General features: G+C 42.9%; 1 protein-coding gene across 1 annotated transcript in view; it reads left to right on the top strand.

Moving 5' to 3' along the window:
* Positions 1-20,887, top strand: part of LOC311119042 (periostin-like) — a gene marked incomplete at its 5' end in the record, with an annotated part of 51,164 nt that extends 30,277 nt beyond the window's left edge. Inside the window, 9 exons of the mRNA XM_084193799.1 lie at positions 2,769-2,871; positions 2,974-3,041; positions 3,160-3,205; positions 3,310-3,345; positions 7,827-8,252; positions 8,551-8,616; positions 14,438-14,524; positions 18,648-18,686; positions 19,449-20,887. Of these exons, the coding sequence (XP_084049925.1) occupies positions 2,769-2,871; positions 2,974-3,041; positions 3,160-3,205; positions 3,310-3,345; positions 7,827-8,252; positions 8,551-8,616; positions 14,438-14,524; positions 18,648-18,686; positions 19,449-19,594 (1,017 nt within the window). The remainder of the gene's footprint in view (positions 1-2,768; positions 2,872-2,973; positions 3,042-3,159; positions 3,206-3,309; positions 3,346-7,826; positions 8,253-8,550; positions 8,617-14,437; positions 14,525-18,647; positions 18,687-19,448) is intronic.
* Between the last annotated feature and the right edge of the window lie 1,760 nt (positions 20,888-22,647).

The following is a 22,647-nucleotide window of genomic DNA, read 5'->3' as shown; positions in this document are numbered from 1 at the left end:
CATTATTACCATGATGTTCTTAGTAAGGGAATCATTATGACCTGATGTTCTTAGTAAGGGAATCATTATGACCTGATGTTCTTAGTAAGGGAATCATTATGACCTGATGTTCTTAGTAAGGGAATCATTATGACCATGATGTTCTTAGTAAGGGAATCATTATGACCTGATGTTCTTAGTAAGGGAATCATTATGACCTGATGTTCTTAGTAAGGGAATCATTATGACCTGATGTTCTTAGTAAGGGAATCATTATGACCTGATGTTCTTAGTAAGGGAATAATTATGACCATGATGTTCTTAGTAAGGGAATCATTATGACCTGATGTTCTTAGTAAGGGAATCATTATGACCTGATGTTCGTAGTAAGGGAATCATTATGACCTGATGTTCTTAGTAAGGGAATCCTTATGACCTGATGTTCTTAGTAAGGGAATCATTATGACCTGATGTTCTTAGTAAGGGAATCATTATGACCATGATATTCTTTGTAAGGGAATCATTATGACCATGAAGTTCTTAGTAAGGGAGTCATTATGACCTGATGTTCTTAGTAAGGGAATCATTATGACCTGATGTTCTTAGTAAGAGGATCATTATGACTATGATGTTTTTAGTAAGGGAATCATTATGACCATGATGTTCTTTGTAAGGGAATCATTATGACCTGATGTTCTTAGTAAGGGAATCATTATGACCATGATGTTCTTAGTAAGGGAATCATTATGATCTGATGTTCTTAGTAAGGGAATCATTATGACCATGATGTTCTTAGTACGGGAATCATTATGACCTGATGTTCTTAGTAAGATGATCATTATGACTATGATGTTTTTAGTAAGGGAATCATTATGACCTGATGTTCTTAGTAAGGGAATCATTATGACCTGATGTTCTTAGTAAGGGAATCATTATGACCATGATGTTCTTAGTAAGATAATCATTATGACCTGATGTTCTTAGTAAGGGAATCATTATGACCTGATGTTTTTAGTAAGGGAATCATTATGACCTGATGTTCTTAGTAAGGGAATCATTATGACCTGATGTTCTTAGTAAGTGAATCATTATGACCTGATGTTCTTAGTAAGGGAATCATTATGACCTGATGTTCTTTGTAAGGGAATCATTATGACCTGATGTTCTTAGTAAGGGAATCATTATGACCTGATGTTCTTAGTAAGGGAATCATTACGACTATGATGTTTTTAGTAAGGGAATTATTATGACCTGATGTTCCTAGTAAGGGAATCATTATGACCATGATGTTCTTAGCAAGGGAATCATTATGACCTGATGTTCTTAGTAAGGGAATCATTATGACCTGATGTTCTTAGTAAGGGAATCATTATGACCTGATGTTCTTAGTAAGGGAATCATTATGACCTGATGTTCTTAGTAAGGGAATCATTATGACCTGATGTTCTTAGTAAGGGAATCATTATGACCTGATGTCCTTAGTAAGGGAATCATTATGACCATGATGTTCTTAGTAAGGGAATCATTATGACCTGATGTTCTTACTAAGGGAATCATTATGACCTGATGTTCTTAGTAAGGGAATCATTATGACCTGATGTTCTTAGTAAGGGAATCATTATGACCATTATATTCTTTGTAAGGGAATCATTATGACCTGATGTTCTTAGTAAGGGAATCATTATGACCTGATGTTCTTAGTAAGAGGATCATTATGACTATGATGTTTTTAGTAAGGGAATCATTATGACCATGATGTTCTTTGTAAGGGAATCATTATGACCTGATGTTCTTAGTAAGGGAATCATTATGACCATGATGTTCTTAGTAAGGGAATCATTATGACCTGATGTTCTTAGTAAGGGAATCATTATGACCTGATGTTCTTAGTAAGGGAATCATTATGACCATGATGTTCTTAGTAAGGGAATCATTATGACCTGATGTTCTTAGTAAGAGGATCATTATGACTGATGTTTTTAGTAAAGGAATCATTATGACCATGATGTTCTTAGTAAGGGAATCATTATGACCTGATGTTCTTAGTAAGGGAATCATTATGACCTGATGTTCTTAGTAAGGGAATCATTATGACCATGATGTTCTTAGTAAGGGAATCATTATGACCTGATGTTCTTAGTAAGAGGATCATTATGACTATGATGTTTTTAGTAAGGGAATCATTATGACCTGATGTCCTTAGTAAGGGAATCATTATGACCTGATGTTCTTAGTAAGGGAATCATTATGACCTGATGTTCTTAGTAAGGGAATCATTATGACCATGATGTTCTTAGTAAGGGAATCATTATGACCATGATGTTCTTAGCAAGGGAATCATTATGACCTGATGTTCTTTGTAAGGGAATCATTATGACCTGATGTCCTTAGTAAGGGAATCATAATGACCTGATGTTCAAAGCTGTGTTAGAAGGGGTCAAAGCTGTGTTAGAAGGGGTCAAAGCTATGTTCAAAGGGGTCAAAGCTGTGTTAGCAGGAAAACCTTGTTGGTGCGTAGATCAACTTTAGCATTGTGGAGTTCATTTGAATGTCTTGAGTTTCATCAACTATAGCTCATGTTTACCTTTCAATTCAAACACAGTTAATGGAACTGAAAAAACTTTATTAGCACTCCCAGGTGCACAACTCCATCCATGTATATTGTACTCCGTCCTATTACTGTTGGTTATAGTAATAACAATGGTTATAACTCTTTATAACACTTACGACCGCTGTTATGACAGGGGAACAGCATTAGTTATAACACTGTTATGACTTTATTATGACAGGTAAACAAGTCCATCCATGTGAACTCACTGCACGTGCCAGACATTGATGTGATGGCCACCAACGGAGTGATCCACGTAGTGAAGCACATCCTTTACCCTTTGGGTGAGTTACCTGTGTGTGTGTGTGTGTGTGTGTGTGTGTGTGTGTGTGTGTGTGTGTGTGTGTGTGTGTGTGTGTGTATAACCATGTCTCTGTGCTCTCCAGACCTGCCTGTGGGTCGCGAGGATCTGCTGGTGCTGCTGAAGAGACTCATCAAGTACTTCCAGATCAAGGTAGTGCAACGGACTGTGTGTGAGTGTGTTATTGGCTGGCCATATCTTCAGTCATATATATATATATATCGTTTCTGTCTTACCTTACCCCAACCTCTCATTTGTTGTTGTGTTTTAGTATGTCCCTGGATTCTCCTACACCAACATCCCCCTCACCTTCATCAGTAAGTTCATCATTACCGTCTTCATCATCATCCTCCTCATCACTGATTGTTCTGAACTTTGACGTAATATCAACTTGTGATTGTTTGTTTTGTTTTTTTTGCAGAGAGGACATTCGCCAAGACAACTCACGTGGAATCAGGTAAACAGATGTTTATGTCAATACAGTTTAACACGTAGACTCCTCTAGTTATTTATGTTCAATGTTCTAGCAGTGGCCCATTTCTGAAATGCAGCGGGGGACTTCAGTCCCATGGCAGTCATGTATGTTACTGTATTAAACTAGCAACTTAGGCAAGAGGTTCGGACCTCTTGGTGTAATGGCTCAGGGGTTCGGACCTCTTGGTGTAATGGCTCAGGGGTTCGGACCTCTTGGTGTAATGGCTCAGGGGTTCGGACCTCTTGGTGTAATGGCTCAGGGGTTCGGACCTCTTGGTGTAATGGCTCAGGGGTTCGGACCTCTTGGTGTAATGGCTCAGGGGTTCGGACCTCTTGGTGTAATGGCTCAGGGGTTCGGACCTCTTGGTGTAATGGCTCAGGGGTTCGGACCTCTTGGTGTAATGGCTCAGGGGTTCGGACCTCTTGGTGTAATGGCTCAGGGGTTCGGACCTCTTGGTGTAATGGCTCAGGGGTTCGGCCCTCTTGGTGTAATGGCTCAGGGGTTCGGACCTCTTGGTGTAATGGCTCAGGGGTTCGGACCTCTTGGTGTAATGGCTCAGGGGTTCGGACCTCTTGGTGTAATGGCTCAGGGGCTCGGACCTCTTGGTGTAATGGCTCAGGGGCTCGGACCTCTTGGTGTAATGGCTCAGGGGTTCGGACCTCTTCAAATCAAATCAAATTTTATTGGTCACATGCGCCGAATACAACAGGTGCAGACATTACAGTGAAATGCTTACTTACAGCCCTTAACCAACAGTGCATTTATTTTAAACAAAAAAGTAAGAATAAAACAACAACAAAAAAGTGTTGAGAAAAAAAGAGCAGAAGTAAAAAATAAAGTGACAGTAGGGAGGCTATATATACAATAGAATAAAGTGACAGTAGGGAGGCTATATATACAGGGGGGTACCGTTGCATAGTCAATGTGCGGGGGCACCGGCTAGTTGAGGTAGTTGAGGTAATATGTACATGTGGGTAGAGTTAAAGTGACTATGCATAAATACTTAACAGAGTAGCAGCAGCGTAAAAAGGATGGGGTGGGGGGGGCAGTGCAAATAGTCCGGGTAGCCATGATTAGCTGTTCAGGAGTCTTATGGCTTGGGGGTAGAAGCTGTTGAGAAGTCTTTTGGACCTAGACTTGGCACTCCGGTACCGCTTGCCGTGCGGTAGCAGAGAGAACAGTCTATGACTAGGGTGACTGGTGTAATGACTGGTGACTGGTGTAATGACTGGTGTGACTGGTGTAATGGCTCAGGGGTTCGGACCTCTTGGTGTAATGGCTCAGGGGTTCGGACCTCTTGGTGTAATGGCTCAGGGGTTCGGACCTCTTGGTGTAATGGCTCAGGTGTCGGATTTGACAGTTAATGGGTTCATGTCCCAGTCAGAGTGACCCCCTCCTTGTGGTATCTATCCATCTATCCAAGACAAAGACAGAGGTTGCTCTGATAAACTACTGGATCAGCGTCTGCCTATCTTCCATGTGGAACATGAAGGGTAGACATGAAGGGTAGACATGAAGGGGAGACATGAGGGGGAGACATGAGGGGGAGACATGAGGGGGAGACATGAAGGGGAGACATGAAGGGGAGACATGAAGGGGAGACATGAAGGGGAGACATGAAGGGGAGACATGAAGGGGAGACATGAAGGGGAGACATGAAGGGGAGACATGAGGGGAGACATGAAGGGGAGACATGAGGGGAGACATGAAGGGGAGACATGAAGGGGAGACATGAGGGGAGACATGAGGGGAGACATGAGGGGGAGACATGAGGGGGAGACATGAGGGGTAGACATGAAGGGGAGACATGAAGGGGAGACATTAAGGGGAGACATGAGGGGAGACATGAAGGGGAGACATGAAGGGGAGACATGAGGGGAGACATGAGGGGAGACATGAGGGGGAGACATGAAGGGGAGACATGAGGGGAGACATGAAGGGGAGACATGAAGGGGAGACATGAGGGGAGACATGAGGGGAGACATGAGGGGGAGACATGAAGGGGAGACATGAGGGGGAGACATGAGGGGAGACATGAGGGGAGACATGAAGGGGAGACATGAGGGGGAGACATGAGGGGTAGACATGAGGGGGAGACATGAGGGGGAGACATGAGGGGGAGACATGAGGGGAGACATGAAAGTGAGACATGAAGGGGAGACATGAGGGGTAGACATGAAGGGGAGACATGAGGGGGAGACATGAGGGGTAGACATGAAGGGGAGACATGAAGGGGAGACATGAGGGGGAGACATGAGGGGTAGACATGAGGGGGAGACATGAGGGGAGACATGAGGGGGAGACATGAGGGGAGACAAGAAGGGGAGACATGAGGGGGAGACATGAGGGGTAGACATGAGGGGTAGACAAGAAAGGGAGACATGAGGGGGAGACATGAGGGGGAGACATGAGGGGTAGACAAGAAGGGGAGACATGAAGGGGAGACGAGGGGAGACATGAAGGGGAGACATGAGGGGAGACATGAAGGGGAGACATGAGGGGTAGACATGAGGGGGAGACATGAGGGGGAGACATGAGGGGGAGACATGAGGGGGAGACAAGAAGGGGAGACATGAGGGGTAGACAAGAAGGGGAGACATGAGGGGGAGACATGAGGGGGAGACATGAGGGGTAGACAAGAAGGGGAGACATGAAGGGGAGACATGAGGGGGAGACATGAGGGGTAGACATGAAGGGGAGACATGAGGGGGAGACATAAGGGGGAAACATGAGGGGGAGACATGAGGGGGAGACAGGATGGGAGACATGAGGGGGAGACATGAAGGGGTAGACATGAAGGGTAGACATGAGGGGTAGACATGAGGGGGAGACATGAGGGGGAGACATGAAGGGAAGACATGAGGGGGAGACAGGATGGGAGACATGAAGGGGAGACATGAAGGGGAGACATGAGGGGTAGACATGAACGGAGACATGAGGGGGAGACATGAAGGGGAGACATGAGGGGGAGACATGAGGGGGAGACATGAGGGGGAGACAAGAAGGGGAGACATGAAGGGGAGACATGAGGGGGAGACAAGAAAGGGAGACATGAGGGGGAGACATGAGGGGTAGACAAGAAGGGGAGACATGAAGGGGAGACATGAGGGGGAGACATGAGGGGGAGACATGAGGGGTAGACAAGAAGGGGAGACATGAGGGGGAGACATGAGGGGTAGACAAGAAGGGGAGACATGAGGGGGAGACATGAGGGGGAGACATGAGGGGTAGACATGAGGGGAGACATGAAGGGGGGACATGAAGGGGAGACATGAAGGGGAGACATGAAGGGGAGACATGAGGGGTAGACATGAACGGAGACATGAGGGGGAGACATGAAGGGGAGACATTAGGGGGAGACATGAGGGGGAGACATGAAGGGGAGACATTAGGGGGAGGCATGAGGGGGAGACATGAAGGGGAGACATGAAGGGTAGACATGAACGGAGACATGAGGGGGAGACATGAAGGGGAGACATTAGGGGGAGACATGAAGGGGAGACATGAAGGGGAGACATGAAGGGGAGACATGAGGGGAGACATGAGGGGAGACATGAGGGGGAGACATGAAGGGGAGACATGAGGGGGAGACATGAAGGGGAGACATAAGGGGAGACATGAAGGGGAGACATGAGGGGGAGACATGAGGGGGAGACATGAAGGGGAGACATGAAGAGTAGACATGAGGGGAGACATGAGGGGAGACATGAAGGGGAGACATGAAGGGGAGACATGAGGGGGAGACATGAAGGGGAGACATAAGGGGAGACATGAAGGGGAGACATGAAGGGGAGACATGAAGGGGAGACATGAAGAGTAGACATGAAGGGGAGACATAAGGGGTAGACATGAGGGGGAGACATGAGGGGGAGACATGAGTAACTAGTGTGCTAGAGTAGGGTTGTATGGATTTCAACCTGTCTAAAACTGAGTCCCTAATGAGCGGTGAAGGATTTACACACACAGAATGGTGGAGGTCTTTGATGCCAGCTCACATCTGTCAGCCTTCAGCAGTTTAGGCTCTAATAAAAACAGGTTTAAGCTGCAGCACTGAATATCTACAAGGATGAAAAATCGTGCCGCTTCACTCCAGAAATGTGGTAGTCCATAGCTGATGGTAGACTAGTTTTAGTAACAATGAGGGCTTCATGGGGTTTTGGAAGGGGGAAGATATAAGGGTTCTAATGGTTCACACGGGTAGTAGTGGATTCTAACTCATGCAGTTCTTTATCAACCTTTTGTATTGATAAATGGTTGGTTTTTAATCAATACATTCCTCACATTGCCAATGCATCGTTGCTGGGGTGATAGACTCCCACATGCTGACCATCTAGAATCCAATGCATCGTTGCTAGGGTGATAGACTCCCACATGCTGACCATCTAGAATCCAATGCATCGTTGCTAGGGTGATAGACTCCCACATGCTGACCATCTAGAATCCAATGTCCTTCTTTCTTCCAGTGCCTGAAATCACCAAGGTGACCAGAGTGATCAAAGGAGAGCCGACCCTCACCAAGGTGACCAGAGTCATTGAGGGCGAACCTACTATCACCAAGGTTACAAGAGTCATTGAGGGCGAACCCACTATCACCAAGGTTACCAGGGTCATCGAGGGCGAACCCACTATCACCAAGGTTACAAGAGTCATTGAGGGCGAACCCACTATCACCAAGGTTACCAGGGTCATCGAGGGCGAACCCGCTATCACCAAGGTTACCAGAGTCGTTGAGAGCGAACCCACAATCACCAAGGTTACCAGAGTCGTCGAGGGTAAGCCTACCTTAAACAAGGTGACGAGGGTAATCGAGGGAGAACCAAGCATTACCAAGGTTTCCAGGGTCATCGAAGGAGTGCCTTCCATCACAAAGGTCACCAGAGTTATTGAGAGTAAGTTCCCATGTTTCCAAAATGGTCGATCTGGAATATTGGCTCACAGCAAGGCCGTTGCTAAGATCTGGGTTGATCAATTTGTGGGGCAGAATTTGAAAGATTTGCTAAAGAAGAAAACAAACGTTTGGGAATCACAGCTCTCTGGCGTCACGTTGAGGATAGTTGAATGTAAATATTACATTGACTTGCTGCTATCTGTGGGTTGAGTTAGCTGTGACGTCACATTGAGGATAGGTTGCTGGGTTGAGTTAGATTACAGTAGAAGACAAAGAATGAATCTCTATCCTCCACACAGCTCACCGTGGTTCCTCAGATGGAGGGCTGGAGACTGAAGGAGACATCAAGAGGATGCTGGAAGAAGGTCAGTAAAGATTTCGTACTTTAATCCTTCAGATGTAGTTCTTCAATAATGGATATATAGTGTTATATTTATATCAGTGTATTTATATTTATTCATATCAAATGTATACAGATGCTGTATCTTAATTTGATCATCCTGCTGTGCAAAGGTGTAGTGTATTGGAGGTTTAAAAACACTTTTAACGTTTGTAATTTCCACTTTAAAATGTCAGACTTGATTTGCCCTAATGAAAAATGTGACAATGCCTACACAAAATGTCCATTAATTATTATCCACATAACAATTTACATTTACTGTTGCTGCAGGATAATTTTCCTGTTGTAGCAAACTGGCTCAAATGAAGACACGGCATCTGTATCAATACAGTAGGGGAAAAAAGTATTTAGTCAGCCACCAATTGTGCAAGTTCTCCCACTTAAAAAGATGAGAGAGGCCTGTAATTTTCATCATAGGTACACGTCAACTATGACAGACAAACTGAGAAAAAGAAATCCAGAAAATCACATTGTAGGATTTTTAATGAATTTATTTGCAAATTATGGTGGAAAATAAGTATTTGGTCAATAACAAAAGTTTCTCAATACTTTGTTATATACCCTTTGTTGGCAATGACACAGGTCAAACGTTTTCTGTAAGTCTTCACAAGGTTTTCACACACTGTTGCTGGTATTTTGGCCCATTCCTCCATGCAGATCTCCTCTAGAGCAGTGATGTTTTGGGGCTGTCGCTGGGCAACACAGACTTTCAACTCCCTCCAAAGATTTTCTATGGGGTTGAGATCTGGAGACTGGCTAGGCCACTCCAGGACCTTGAAATGCTTCTTACGAAGCCACTCCTTCGTTGCCCGGGCGGTGTGTTTGGGATCATTGTCATGCTGAAAGACCCAGCCACGTTTCATCTTCAATGCCCTTGCTGATGGAAGGAGGTTTTCACTCAAAATCTCACGACACATGGCCCCATTCATTCTTTCCTTTACACGGATCAGTCGTCCTGGTCCCTTTGCAGAAAAACAGCCCCAAAGCATGATGTTTCCACCCCCATGCTTCACAGTAGGTATGGTGTTCTTTGGATGCAACTCAGCATTCTTTGTCCTCCAAACACGACGAGTTGAGTTTTTACCAAAAAGTTCTATTTTGGTTTCATCTGACCATATGACATTCTCCCAATCCTCTTCTGGATCATCCAAATGCACTCTAGCAAACTTCAGACAGGCCTGGACATGTACTGGCTTAAGCAGGGGGACACGTCTGGCACTGCAGGATTTGAGTCCCTGGCGGCGTAGTGTGTTACTGATGGTAGGCTTTGTTACTTTGGTCCCAGCTCTCTGCAGGTCATTCACTAGGTCCCCCCGTGTGGTTCTGGGATTTTTGCTCACCGTTCTTGTGATCAATTTGACCCCACGGGGTGAGATCTTGCGTGGAGCCCCAGATCGAGGGAGATTATCAGTGGTCTTGTATGTCTTCCATTTCCTAATAATTGCTCCCACAGTTGATTTCTTCAAAGGTGACCAAATACTTATTTTCCACCATAATTTGCAAATAAATTCATAAAAAATCCTACAATATGATTTTCTGGGAAAAAAAATCTCAATTTGTCTGTCATAGTTGACGTGTACCTATGATGAAAATTACAGGCCTCTCTCATCTTTTTAAGTGGGAGAACTTGCACAATTGGTGGCTGACTAAATAAAAATTTTCCCCTACTGTATATGGATGTCTTTTAACAATATAAGGTATAGACGTCAAAGTATGTTAACATTATATAGACGTCAATGTATGCTAACAATATAATATTATCAATATACAATAATCCCTCATTTACTCAAGTGTTTCTTCTATTTGAGCAGTTACCTGTATGAGTAAATCAGGGATACAGCACAAGTCTATAGTTTAACAATATTGATGCAAAGACTTTGCATGGTTGCCAATGGAAAACGCATCAATGCCTAATATTGGGCATATGGCTTTTGAACATGTTGATCAGTTGGTGATGGAGCTTACATACATTCACGTAGCCTAGGCATGTTGTATGTGACATGTTCATGTAATCCATCACGATGAGTATGTGCTACAGTACGTTCGAAGCCTATTGAGTGGTAATATTGATGCGTTTTTTTAAAAGCTTCTGAAATCTGTTGGTGAAGGCTCTATTGTTCCCACATTCTAATGTTCTGCTTGATGTTGGGCTACTTTCAATCAATCAACAATGTTTTTCTTGTTTTCTTGAACTACTAGAAAAGTATGTGTTTAAGAATCGGCGGGGGCGGTGGATTGAGACGCAAAAAAAATAATATATCTCTAGTTTAAACAGATTCCACAGGGGTGCAGACATCAACTAGTTGGTTTAAGCAGACCGAAATTGACCATTTAAAAAAATATATCCACCATCTTCGATCACGGGCTTGATAATTAGTTGACAAGTTGAATCAGGTGGGCTAGTTCTGGAATAGTTCAAATACATGGAACGGCTGGGGGTCCCAGAGGAAAGATTTTAAAAACCCCTGGTCTACCACCAGAAACTGCAGGATCTGTGATGACTTTGCCATGTTTAGGTCCAATGATTAGAAGTGTCCAAGGTTAAGAAGTTTCTGGAGAGTGAGGTAGGAGATCAAGAAACTCAGGAGGGAGGTTAGTCTTTCAGAGACGTAAACAAACGAACGAACAAACGAACGACCAACAACCGCACGTATACGTCATCCAACATGGCTGCTCTCCTACCACTCCCCCCTCTCTGTAACCAGCATCCCATAATATGGAAACTGATACTGTTCCTGTGTGGCAACTTTTCATTTTGAGGACAGTGAATATTTAGCCTGGCAAAATGATTTATAGGGACACAAATGTAGATGGAAATTAAAGTTATCATGAAAGTTATTAAGGCATTTATTCTTGACTTCAAAATGCTCCCAAAGTGCCGTTAATAACATTCACACACCTACAATTGAACTGTGTATTATATAAATAAATAAATATATAAATATATATATATATATCACTATTTGACTAATCAGATATCCATACGGATCCTAAACCCTGACAACAAAGCAGTAAACCCAATCCAAAGTGAAGACAAAAGATGGATGGTATTCTCTGCGATGTTTACTGGCTGTGAGGTGACCTGTAGACGATTAAGGGCTAATGGCAGATCCACCCTGCTCTCTGTAGCTAAGAGCAGAAGATTTATTCACAAAGGAATAGTGTCCTTTAAAGTAACCGCCCAGTGAAAATCTCACTTTTAAAGTTCAGATACTGTTAATAATAATAATATGCCATTTCGCAGACGCTTTTATCCAAAGCGAATTACAGTCATGTGTGCATACATTTTTACGTATGGGTGGTCCCGGGGATCGAACCCACTACCCTGGCGTTACAAGTGCCATGCTCTACCAATCGAGCTACAGAGGACCACTGTTAAGTCATATCCAAATAATGTTGTTGACTCATCTTATACTCGTATTTGTGGCCAAAACATAAATTGGAGATTTTTTGTATTCAAAAACCCCATCTCAAACTTGTATCTCAAACACTGTTTAAAAAATGCTTGCTATTTCCTCATAGAACATGATGTCATCTCCCTGAGGAGGATGAGCTGGCCAATCAGCGGTCTAGAGAAGAGTGAGCTGGCCAATCAGCGGTCAACTCGCGTTAATATTTGTTTATGACCGGTGTACGCCCACACCATTCCAACACAGAAAGCTGCTTTTTAACATTCTTAATTACCAATATTTGGAAGGAAAACTATTTCACTCATATTGTAAGTAATTATAGGTCATATTTCATTAGAAATCTTTAAACACTGGGCAGTTACTTTAAAACTCTGTTATTGAGATATAGTCTATACTCCATCAGTTTTATTTTACTTCTGAAGCAATTTGGAGCCAAAATTATGGTCAATAAAATGTTATGCTAGGGTGTATCTGCCAAATAAACATTTTCAAGTCTCAGTAAGTACATGTTTTGTTTGACTGTACTTCCCTGTATTTTATTGTACAATTTTACTTTTGTCTGCAATATTCTCTGATGGAAATTGTGGCCTACACTTGCCAATCATCGATAAGTTTATGACAAAATATTCATGAGCACATTTTTAATTGGTATTCATAACCATTGAGACCATAGACAGTTTTACAGTGTTATTTTACCACTAGAACACTTGTGACTCATCAATCAAATCAATCAATCAATCAAAAGGTATTTATGAAGCCCTTTTAACATCAGCAGAGTGCTATACAGAGACCCAGCCCTAAAACCCCAAACAGCAAGCAATGCAGATGACTCATGATGCTGGCTGACCATTATAGTGGCTGACCTCCCCCTCCCCATTTGGGATTCCACCCATGTCTAGACAGACATGCTATTGGCCCAAAAGACACTAAACAAATCATTTATCAAAGCTCTATTTTCCAACATATTCTGTTGTAGTCCATATTCTGTTGTAGTCCATATTCTGTTGTAGTCCATATTCTGTTGTAGTCCATATTCTGTTGTAGTCCATATTCTGTTGTAGTCCATATTCTGTTGTAGTCCATATTCTGTTGTAGTCCATGTTCTGTTTTGTCAATTAGTTGGAGAGAGAACACGTATGAATGTGAAACATGGTGGTTTGTGGGTATGTGTCCGTCCATCCGTCAGTCTGTCTGTCTGGTGCCTAGTGTGAAATGTGAATGGATCGGTCCCACTTCTGCTGTACTCTGCTGTACTCTGCTGTACTGTTTCTGTCAGTCTGTCTGTCAGTCTGTATGTCAGTCTGTCTGTCAGTCTGTTTCTCTGGTCAGTATATGTTGTTAAGTCGTTAAATGACTACAACATCTCTCCGCTCCTCTCCGCTGCTGCACTTAAGGTGGAACCGGATCCACAACGGTCACCAAGATCATCGAGCCTCAGATCATTGAGGGTAGGGCCGCCTTAAATGAACGCTCTTCTCTCTAGAATATCTTGTTGTTAATGCTTAGTACTGCCTTCCCCGATTCGGAGACCATCCATAGCCCCTAACCCTTCAGTGTTGCAGATCTGAAGAAAGTCAAACACAGGTGGAACCAAAATGGCGGCAGGTTCCATGTTGGATTGTGAGGTGGCGTCATTTCACCAACAATTACCAGGGTTAGGGTATAGGACCAGGGTTAGGGGTCTGTATTCTACAGTAGGATTAGGACCAGGGTTAGGGGTCTGTATTCTACAGTAGGATACGGACCAGGGTTAGGGGTCTGTATTCTACAGTAGGATACGGACCAGGGTTAGGGGTCTGTATTCTACAGTAGGATTAGGACCAGGGTTAGGGTATAGGACCAGGGTTAGGGTATAGGACCAGGGTTAGGGTATAGGACCAGGGTTAGGGGTCTGTATTCTACAGTAGGATTAGGACCAGGGTTAGGGTATAGGACCAGGGTTAGGGTATAGGACCAGGGTTAGGGTATAGGACCAGGGTTAGGGGTCTGTATTCTACAGTAGTATATAGGACCAGGGTTAGGGTATAGCACCAGGGTTAGGGGTCTGTATTCTACAGTAGGATATAGGACCAGGGTTAGGGGTCTGTGTTCTACAGTAGGATATAGGACCAGGGTTAGGATATAGGACCAGGGTTAGGGTATAGGACCAGGGTTAGGGTATAGGACCAGGGTTAGGGGTCTGTATTCTACAGTAGGATTAGGACCAGGGTTAGGGTATAGGACCAGGGTTAGGGGTCTGTATTCTACAGTAGGACATAGGACCAGGGTTAGGATATAGGACCAGGGTTAGGGAGCTGTGTTCTACAGTATGAAACTGTATCTGTAGATCCATACATCCGCCATTTTGTGTCTAACAGCTCCAGTTTCCTCCCGCAGGCCCGGATTTCTCTAAGATCACCACCATCCACGGCAACCCGGAAATGAAAGACCAAGAGTCAGAGAGGATCACCAAACTAATCCAAGGTCAGAACCTAGAATCTTTCCAGTCAAAATCCTAATTAACACTTCAGAACAAACTTCCTTTTGATTTTTTTTTTTGGGGGGGACTATCTGTTGTTCCATGTTGTGAATCTGTTCTTCAATGCATTTGTATGGGCTAATAGCAGTAAGGCCCCCCAAAAAATGTTCATCAAATATTTTTGGTATATTTCTTTTTTATACTTCAAGTTGTCTTCAAATGCAAAATCACATAGCTAAATGATCCTTCGTACGACCTTCTTAAAACAATTCCATATACCTTCGCCTAATTTATACAACACAAAAGCATGCACGAAATAACAGTTAGGAAGGATGTCTTCCCTGCATAGCATTGCAACTTGCTTTTGCTTCAGAAATATGCATATTTCGCAACACAAATAGGTGTTTTATGCAGCTCCAGTACTTGCGTTCTTGCATTGGGTACTTGCATAAGGTATACAGTGGCTTGCGAATGTATTAACCCCCCTGGGCATTTTTCCTATTTTGTTGCCTTACAACCTGGAATTAAAATGGATTTTTTGGGGGTTGTATCATTTGATTTACAAAACATGCCTACCACTTTGAAGATGCAAAATATTTTTCCTTGTGAAACAAACAAACAAACAAATATTTAAAAAAAGACAACTTTAGCGTGCATAAGTATTCACCCCCACAAAGTCAATACTTTGTAGAGCCACCTTTTACAGCAATTACAGCTTCAAGTCTCTTGGGGTATGTCTCTATAAACTTGGCACATCTAGCCACTGGGATTGTTCTTCAAGGCAAAACTGCTCCAGCTCCTTCAAGTTGGATGGGTTCCGCTGGTGTACAGCAATCTTTAAGTCATACCACAGATTCTCAATTGGATTGAGGTCTGGGCTTTGACTAGGCCATTTCAAGACATTTCAATGTTTCCCCTTAAACCACTCGAGTGTTGCTTTAGCAGTATGCTTAGGGTCATTATCCTGCTGGAAGGTGAACCTCCGTCCCAGTCTCAAATCTCTGGAAGACTGAAACAGGTTTCCCTCAAGAATTTCCCTGTATTTAGCGCCATCCATCATTCCTTCAATTCTGACCAGTTTCCCAGTCCCTGCCGATGAAAAACATCCCCACAGCATGATGCTGCCACCACCATGCTTCACTGTGGGGACGGTGTTCTCGGGGTGATGAGAGGTGTTGGGCTTGCGCCAGACATAGCGTTTTCCTTGATGGCCAAAAAGCTCAATTTTAGTCTCATCTTACCAGAGTACATTCTTCCATATGTTCAGGGAGTCTCCCACATGCCTTTTGGCGAACACCAAATGTGATTGCTTATTTTGTTCTTTAAGCAATGGCTTTTTTCTGGCCACTCTTCTGTAAAGCCCAGCTCTGTGGAGTGTACGGCTTGAAGTGGTCCTATAGAGAGATACTCCAATCTCTGCTTTGGAGCTTTGCAGCTCCTTCAGGGTTATCTTTGGTCTCTTTGTTGCCTCTCTGATTAATACCCTCCTTGCCTGGTCCGTGAGTTTTGGTGGGCGGCCCTCTCTTGGCAGGTTTGTTGTGGTGCCATATTCTTTCCATTTTTTTATAATGGATTTAATGGTGCTCCGTGGGATGTTCAAAGTTTCTGATATTTTTTTGTAACCCAACCCTGATCTGTACTTCTCCACAACTTTGTCCCTGACCTGTTTGGAGAGCTCCTTGGTATTAATGGTGCCGCTTGCTTGGTGGTGCCCCTTGCTTAGTGGTGTTGCAGACTCTGGGGCCTTTCAGAACAGGTGTATACAGTTGAAGTCGGAAGTTTACATACACTTAGGTTGGAGTCATTAAAACTTGTTTTTCAACCACTCCACACATTTCTTGTTAACAAACTATAGTTTTGGCAAGTCGGTTAGGACATCTACTTTGTGCATGACACAAGTAATTTTTCCAACAATTGTTTACAGACAGATTATTTCACTTATAATTGACTGTATCACAATTCCAGTGGGGCAGAAGTTTACATACACTAAGTTGACTGTGCCTTTAAACAGCTTGGGAAATTACAGAAAGTCATGGCTTTAGAAGCTTCTGATAGGCTAATTCACATCATTTGAGTCGATTGGAGGTGTACCTGTGGATGTATTTCAAGGCCTACCTTAAACTCAGTGCCTCTTTGCTTGACATCATGGAAAAATCAAAAGAAATCAGCCAAGACCTCAGAAAAAATAATTGTAGACCTCCACAAGTATGGTTCATCCTTTGGAGCAATTTCCAAACGCCTGAAGGTGCCACGTTCATCTGTACAAACAATAGTATGCAAGTATAAACACCATGGGACCACGCAGCCGTCATACCGCTCAGGAAGGAGACGCATTCTGTCTCCTAGAGATGAACGTACTTTGGTGCAAAAAAGTGCAAATCAATCCCAGAACAACAGTAAAGGACCCTGTGGAGATGCTGGAGGAAACAGGTACAAACGTTTCTATATCCACAGTAAAACGAGTCCTATATCGACATAACCTGAAAGGCCGCTCAGTAAGGAAGAAGCCACTGCTCCAAAACCGCCATAAAAAAGCCAGACTACGGTTTGCAACTGCATATGAGACAAAGATCGTACTTTTTGGAGAAATGACCTCTGGTCTGATGAAACTAAAATAGAACTGTTTGGCCATAATGACCATCGTTATGTTTGGAGGAAAAAGGGGGAGGCTTGCAAACCGAAGAACACCATCCCAACTGTGAAGCACGGGAGTGGCAGCATCATGCTGTGGGTGTGCTTTTCTGCAGGAAGGAATGGTGTACTTCACAAAATAGATGGCATCATGAGGAAGGAAAATGATGTGGATATATTGAAGCAACATCTCAAGACATCAGTCAGGAAGTTAAGGCTTGGTCGCAAATGGGTCTTCCAAATGGACAATGACCCCAAGCATACTTCCAAAGTTGTGGCAAAATGGCTTAAGGACAACAAAGTCAAGGTATTGGAGTGGCCATCACAAAGCCCTGACCTCAATCCTATAGAAAATGTGTGGGCAGAACTGAAAAAGCGTGTGCAAGCAAGAAGGCCTATAAACCCAACTTATTGTGGGAAGCTCGTGGAAGGCTATCTGAAATGTTTTACCCAAATTAAACAATTTAAAGGCAATGCTACCAAGTACTAATTGAGTGTATGTAAACTTCTGACCCACTGGGAATGTGATGAAAGAAATAAAAGCTGAAATAAATCATTCTCTCTAGTATTATTCTGACATTTCACATTCCTAAAATAAAGTGGTGATCCTAACTGACCTAAGACAGCCAATATTTACTAGGATTAAATGTCAGGAATTGTGAAAAACTGAGTTTAAATGTATTTGGCTAAGGTGTACGTAAACTTCCGACTTCAACTGTATATACTGAGATCATGTGACAGATCATGTGACACTTAGATTGCACACAGGTGGACTTTATTTAACTAATTATGTGACTTCTGAAGGTAATTGGTTGCACCAGATCTTATTTAGGAGCTTCATTGCAAAGGGGGTGAATAGTTATTTTTTTCATTTTATTTCACCAATTTTGACTATTTTGTGTATGTCCACTACATGAAATAATCCAAATAAAAATCAATTTCAATTACAGATTGTAATGCAACAAAATAGGAAAAACGTCACGGGGGATGAATACTTTACAATGATTATGTGTTAGGCTGCATGTTCCATTTGAGTGATGGTTTGTTCTCTCTCTCTCTCTCTCTCTCTCTCTCTCTCTCTCTCTCTCTCTCTCTCTCTCTCTCTCTCTCTCTCTCTCTCTCTCTCTCTCTCTCTCTGTGATGGTTCTCTCTCTGTGTGATGGTTCTCTCTCTCTGTGATGGTTATCTCTCTCTCTATGTGATGGTTCTCTCTCTCTCTGTGATGGTTCTCTCTCTCTGTGATGGTTCTCTCTCTCTCTGTGATGGTTCTCTCTCTCTGTGATGGTTCTCTCTCTCTGTGATGGTTCTATCTCTCTGTGATGGTTCACTCTCTCTGTGATGGTTCTCTCTCTCTGTGATGGTTCTCTCTCTCTGTGATGATTCTCTCTCTGTGATGGTTCTCTCTCTCTCTGTGTGATGGTTCTCTCTCTCTGTGATGGTTCTCTCTCTCTCTCTGTGATGGTTCTCTCTCTCTGTGATGGTTTTCTCTCTCTACAGGTGGAGGTAGTATGGGGGCCCCGGCCAAAAGAGCTCCTGGTAACTACAGACACACACATACACACACACACACACACCAGCGAAATTATAACTCATTCATCAACAGGTTTGTCAACAGCCCTACTTAACACTGATCAAAAACAACCTGTCAAATGATTGGTATCAGCACTGTAAGACAATATGCAAACAGTCACCAAGTCAACAATATGCAGACAGTCACTAAGTCCATTTCTGTATCTCTACCTATGTCTCTCCATCTCTACCTCTCCATCTCTACCTCTCCATCTCTACCTCTCCATCTCTACCTCTCTACCTCTCCATCTCTACCTCTCCATCTCTACCTCTCCATCTCTACCTCTCTACCTCTCCATCTCTACCTCTCCATCTCTACCTCTCCATCTCTACCTCTCCATCTCTGTTTCTCTCTTTTTTCTCTTTCCATTTATCTTTCTGTCATACTCTTATTATTCCTTTAACTCTCTTCTTCCTGTTCCACTACTTTTCTTCCTACCTGTCTTTAACTCTCTTCTTCCTGTTCCACTAATTTTCTTCCTACCTGTCTTTAACTCTCTTCTTCCTGTTCCACTACTTTTCTTCCTACCTGTCTTTAACTCTCTTCTTCCTGTTCCACTACTTTTCTTCCTACCTGTCTTTAACTCTCTTCTTCCTGTTCCACTACTTTTCTTCCTACCTGTCTTTAACTCTCTTCTTCCTGTTCCACTACTTTTCTTCCTACTTGTCTTTAACTCTCTTCTTCCTGTTCCACTACTTTTCCTCCCACCTGTCTTTTACTCTCTACAGTTGGTGTAAGGAGGAGGAAGGCAAGGTTGGTAAGACGCCACAACAACAAAAAGTCACATCCAGCCAAGACCAGTCCATACCAGTCCAGCCCTGATCAGTCCAGCCCTGACCAGTCCAGCCCAGTAAAGACCAGTCCAAACCAGTAAAGACCAGTCCAGACCAGTAAAGACCAGTCCAAACCAGTCCAGCCCTGATCAGTCCAGCCCTGACCAGTCCAGCCCTGATCAGTCCAGCCCTGACCAGTCCAGCCCAGTAAAGACCAGTCCAGACCAGTCCAGCCCTGATCAGTCCAGCCCTGACCAGTCCAGCCCAGTAAAGACCAGTCCAAACCAGTAAAGACCAGTCCAGACCAGCCAAGACAAGTCCAAGCCAGCCAAGACCAATCCAGACCAGTACAAACAATCCAGACCAGTACAAACCAGTAAAGAACAGTTCTGACCAGACTAGCCCTGCAAGAATCTCCTTCCAGATCACCATGGAGACACTGCCAGGAGCTCACCAAGATACACAGCAACACAAAAACACATTCTAAGTTCCCTTGATGGGAGAACAAGAGGAAGAACCCATTGTGGAACATCTATAACAATCAAGTAAGCACCCTGGGGAGCAAAAGTGGTTGAAAATATGTTGGAAATACGTATTTTTGGTTGAAAAGATGTTAGAAATACGTATTTTCAACCAATTTTGCTCACTGGGCTGTCATCAAGGCTAAGGGTGGCTATTTGAAGAATCTCAAATATAAAATATATTTTGATTTGCTTAACACTTTTTTGGTTACTACATGATTCCATATGTGTTATTTCATATATTTGATGTCTTCACTGTTATTCTACAATATATAACAAATGTTAAATAAAGAAAAACCCTTGAATGAGTAGGCGTGTCCAACCTTTCGACCGATAGCGTATGTATAACAGGAAATTAACTTTTAAGAACTGTTATGAACTTTTACTATGGTGTGGATTGGGTAGAACTTTTGAAATAATATCTAAACAGTGGAAAGAATAAACGTTTATTCGTTTTTTGTTAAAAAGATGGCTTGTTTCGGCGAACACTCTTTATTATGGTGCTGGTATTCTGTATTGTGCATCTCGACCAATAGAAATGAAGCACTGTCTTATGGTTGCTTCTTGACCAATAGGAATTAAGCATTCTGTATTATGGATGCATCTCAACCAATAGAAAATAGCAATACTTTTTATCCTTTGAAGATGCTGTAATTATCAAAACTTGAAAACCATATAGATATATATTTTTTTTTTTACTTAGTTTTTAGTTTTTCCTGTTTTCGATAGTTTCATACTGTATCTAAAACTGTTTTCTAATTCATTTTTTGGGGGGGGTTTGTTATTGATTGAGGCTGTTGATGTTCAGTTGTACAATAAGACCAACCTAACCTGTTTTGGAAATAAACGTTCAATAAACATTATATTTGAATTAAAAGATCTTAGTTTTTTATAATGTTTGGTCATATTTGTATTGAATTTAACCTTTATTTTAGCAGGGATTCCTATCGTGGCGGAGATCTCTTTTACAAGGGAGCACTGCACTAGACCTGCAGCAATTACGCAAAAGTTAATTGCACAAAAGTTAGACACACAAATTGTTAAATCAATGTGGGAGCACAGAAAACACAAAAACAACCTCTGTGACTCACCAAGTGTTTTCTGACTAAAAGACAGCGAACAGGAAAAGACAGGGGCTAGTCCCAGCGTTTACCATTACTGCGATCTCCACACACGTCAAGGGAATTGCCTTTAATAGAGTGCAGTGACCTTGTTGACAATGTGAAAATGAATGAATCTCTGCCTTAGTTGTCCTCTAATGTAAACACGTGCGCACACAGACAACACACACCTTCCACGGCATTCCACTTCGCAGTTCATCAACAGGGCCAGGCGTTTGGTTGTTTTGCCCATATGATTCATATCACTCGGAACCAGAAGTTCAGGAACAGAATGTGATGGCAGCAGAGCATCGAAGGGTCATGAAAACCATTACATCACTGACGGATTTGCATCTCAGCTGTTTTCATGTGTTTTCATGTGTTTCTGATGGGTTTTTTTCCCCAATGTTTTTCATAACGTGTTGAGTCTGTTGTAGTCTGACGACAAGCTGCAGCACGTCTGTTACCTGTCTGTGTCTCGGAGTGTGTCAAAGAAAGCAAGAGAAAAAGAGAGAGGAGGTCTTCGTTTCCTTTATTATAGCAAAACTCTTCAGTTTGCAGTTGGATAAACATCCTTACTCTATGCTACTGCCTGAAGTCCTGGGCTGGGTGGTGTTCATGGAGAGCTGCCACCGTTCTGTCCACACAGGGTTTGGAAATACAGTGTCATCTGAAAAAAACATGTTTTTTCAATGGATCTAAAAAAAAAAAAAAAAAAAAAAAAAAAAAGGTTCCCAAAGACAGATGTTTTGCAGGTTTTTTTAAAACAGTCAATAACACTTTTTTCCTGCTGTGACCGTAAAATGGATCGGTCAAACTGGGTGTGGCTGAAATGACACTAATCACTGTAGTGTACTAGTTTTGACCAGGAACCATACGACTTTAGTCAAAGGTAGTGCATTATATAGGGAATAGGGTGTCATTTCAGACAGCCACAGTTTTCACAGAGAATCGGATTCAGCTCTGGATTGACTCATATGATTCAGAGAGAGGGCAATCAGCCATTCATGGCTTTAGCTTGCAAGGAATCATGGGATATATTTTAGAGCCGAGGTCAGCTGGGACGTCATTAAGATGATCCTCCAAGACTCTGACACACACACGCACGCACGCACACACACACACACACACACACACACACACACACACACACACACACACACACACACACACACACACACACACACACACACACACACACACACACACACACCTCATCAGGTCAGGGTCAGGGTTGGCCAAGCCAGTGCATCATTATGGGATGTAGTAGAGGTAGATGCTTACAGGATTCCCTGTCCTGTAAACATTATGATGCTGCAAGGCTGGACCCCAACCTACCTACCTACAGTGTTGCCTTCCAAAGGCAAACATTAGTCATTTTTTTTAATGAACAAGCTTTTTCAAATTCATCTCACGTCGACCAAAGTTTTGTTGAGTGAACAAACTTTCACACATTAGCTCAATGTCCTTCTGAAAGTCCAACTCACAGAATTAAAGCTGATTAAGCAAATGGTTACGTCGGCTTTTTTTTTT

The sequence above is a fragment of the Coregonus lavaretus genome (assembly GCF_964263955.1).
Source record: "Coregonus lavaretus genome assembly, contig: HAP1_SCAFFOLD_513, whole genome shotgun sequence".
In the NCBI taxonomy this organism is placed as follows: domain Eukaryota; kingdom Metazoa; phylum Chordata; class Actinopteri; order Salmoniformes; family Salmonidae; genus Coregonus; species Coregonus lavaretus.
The sequence above is the reverse complement of the archived record's forward strand: the minus strand, read 5'-3'. Positions and strand labels throughout refer to the sequence as shown.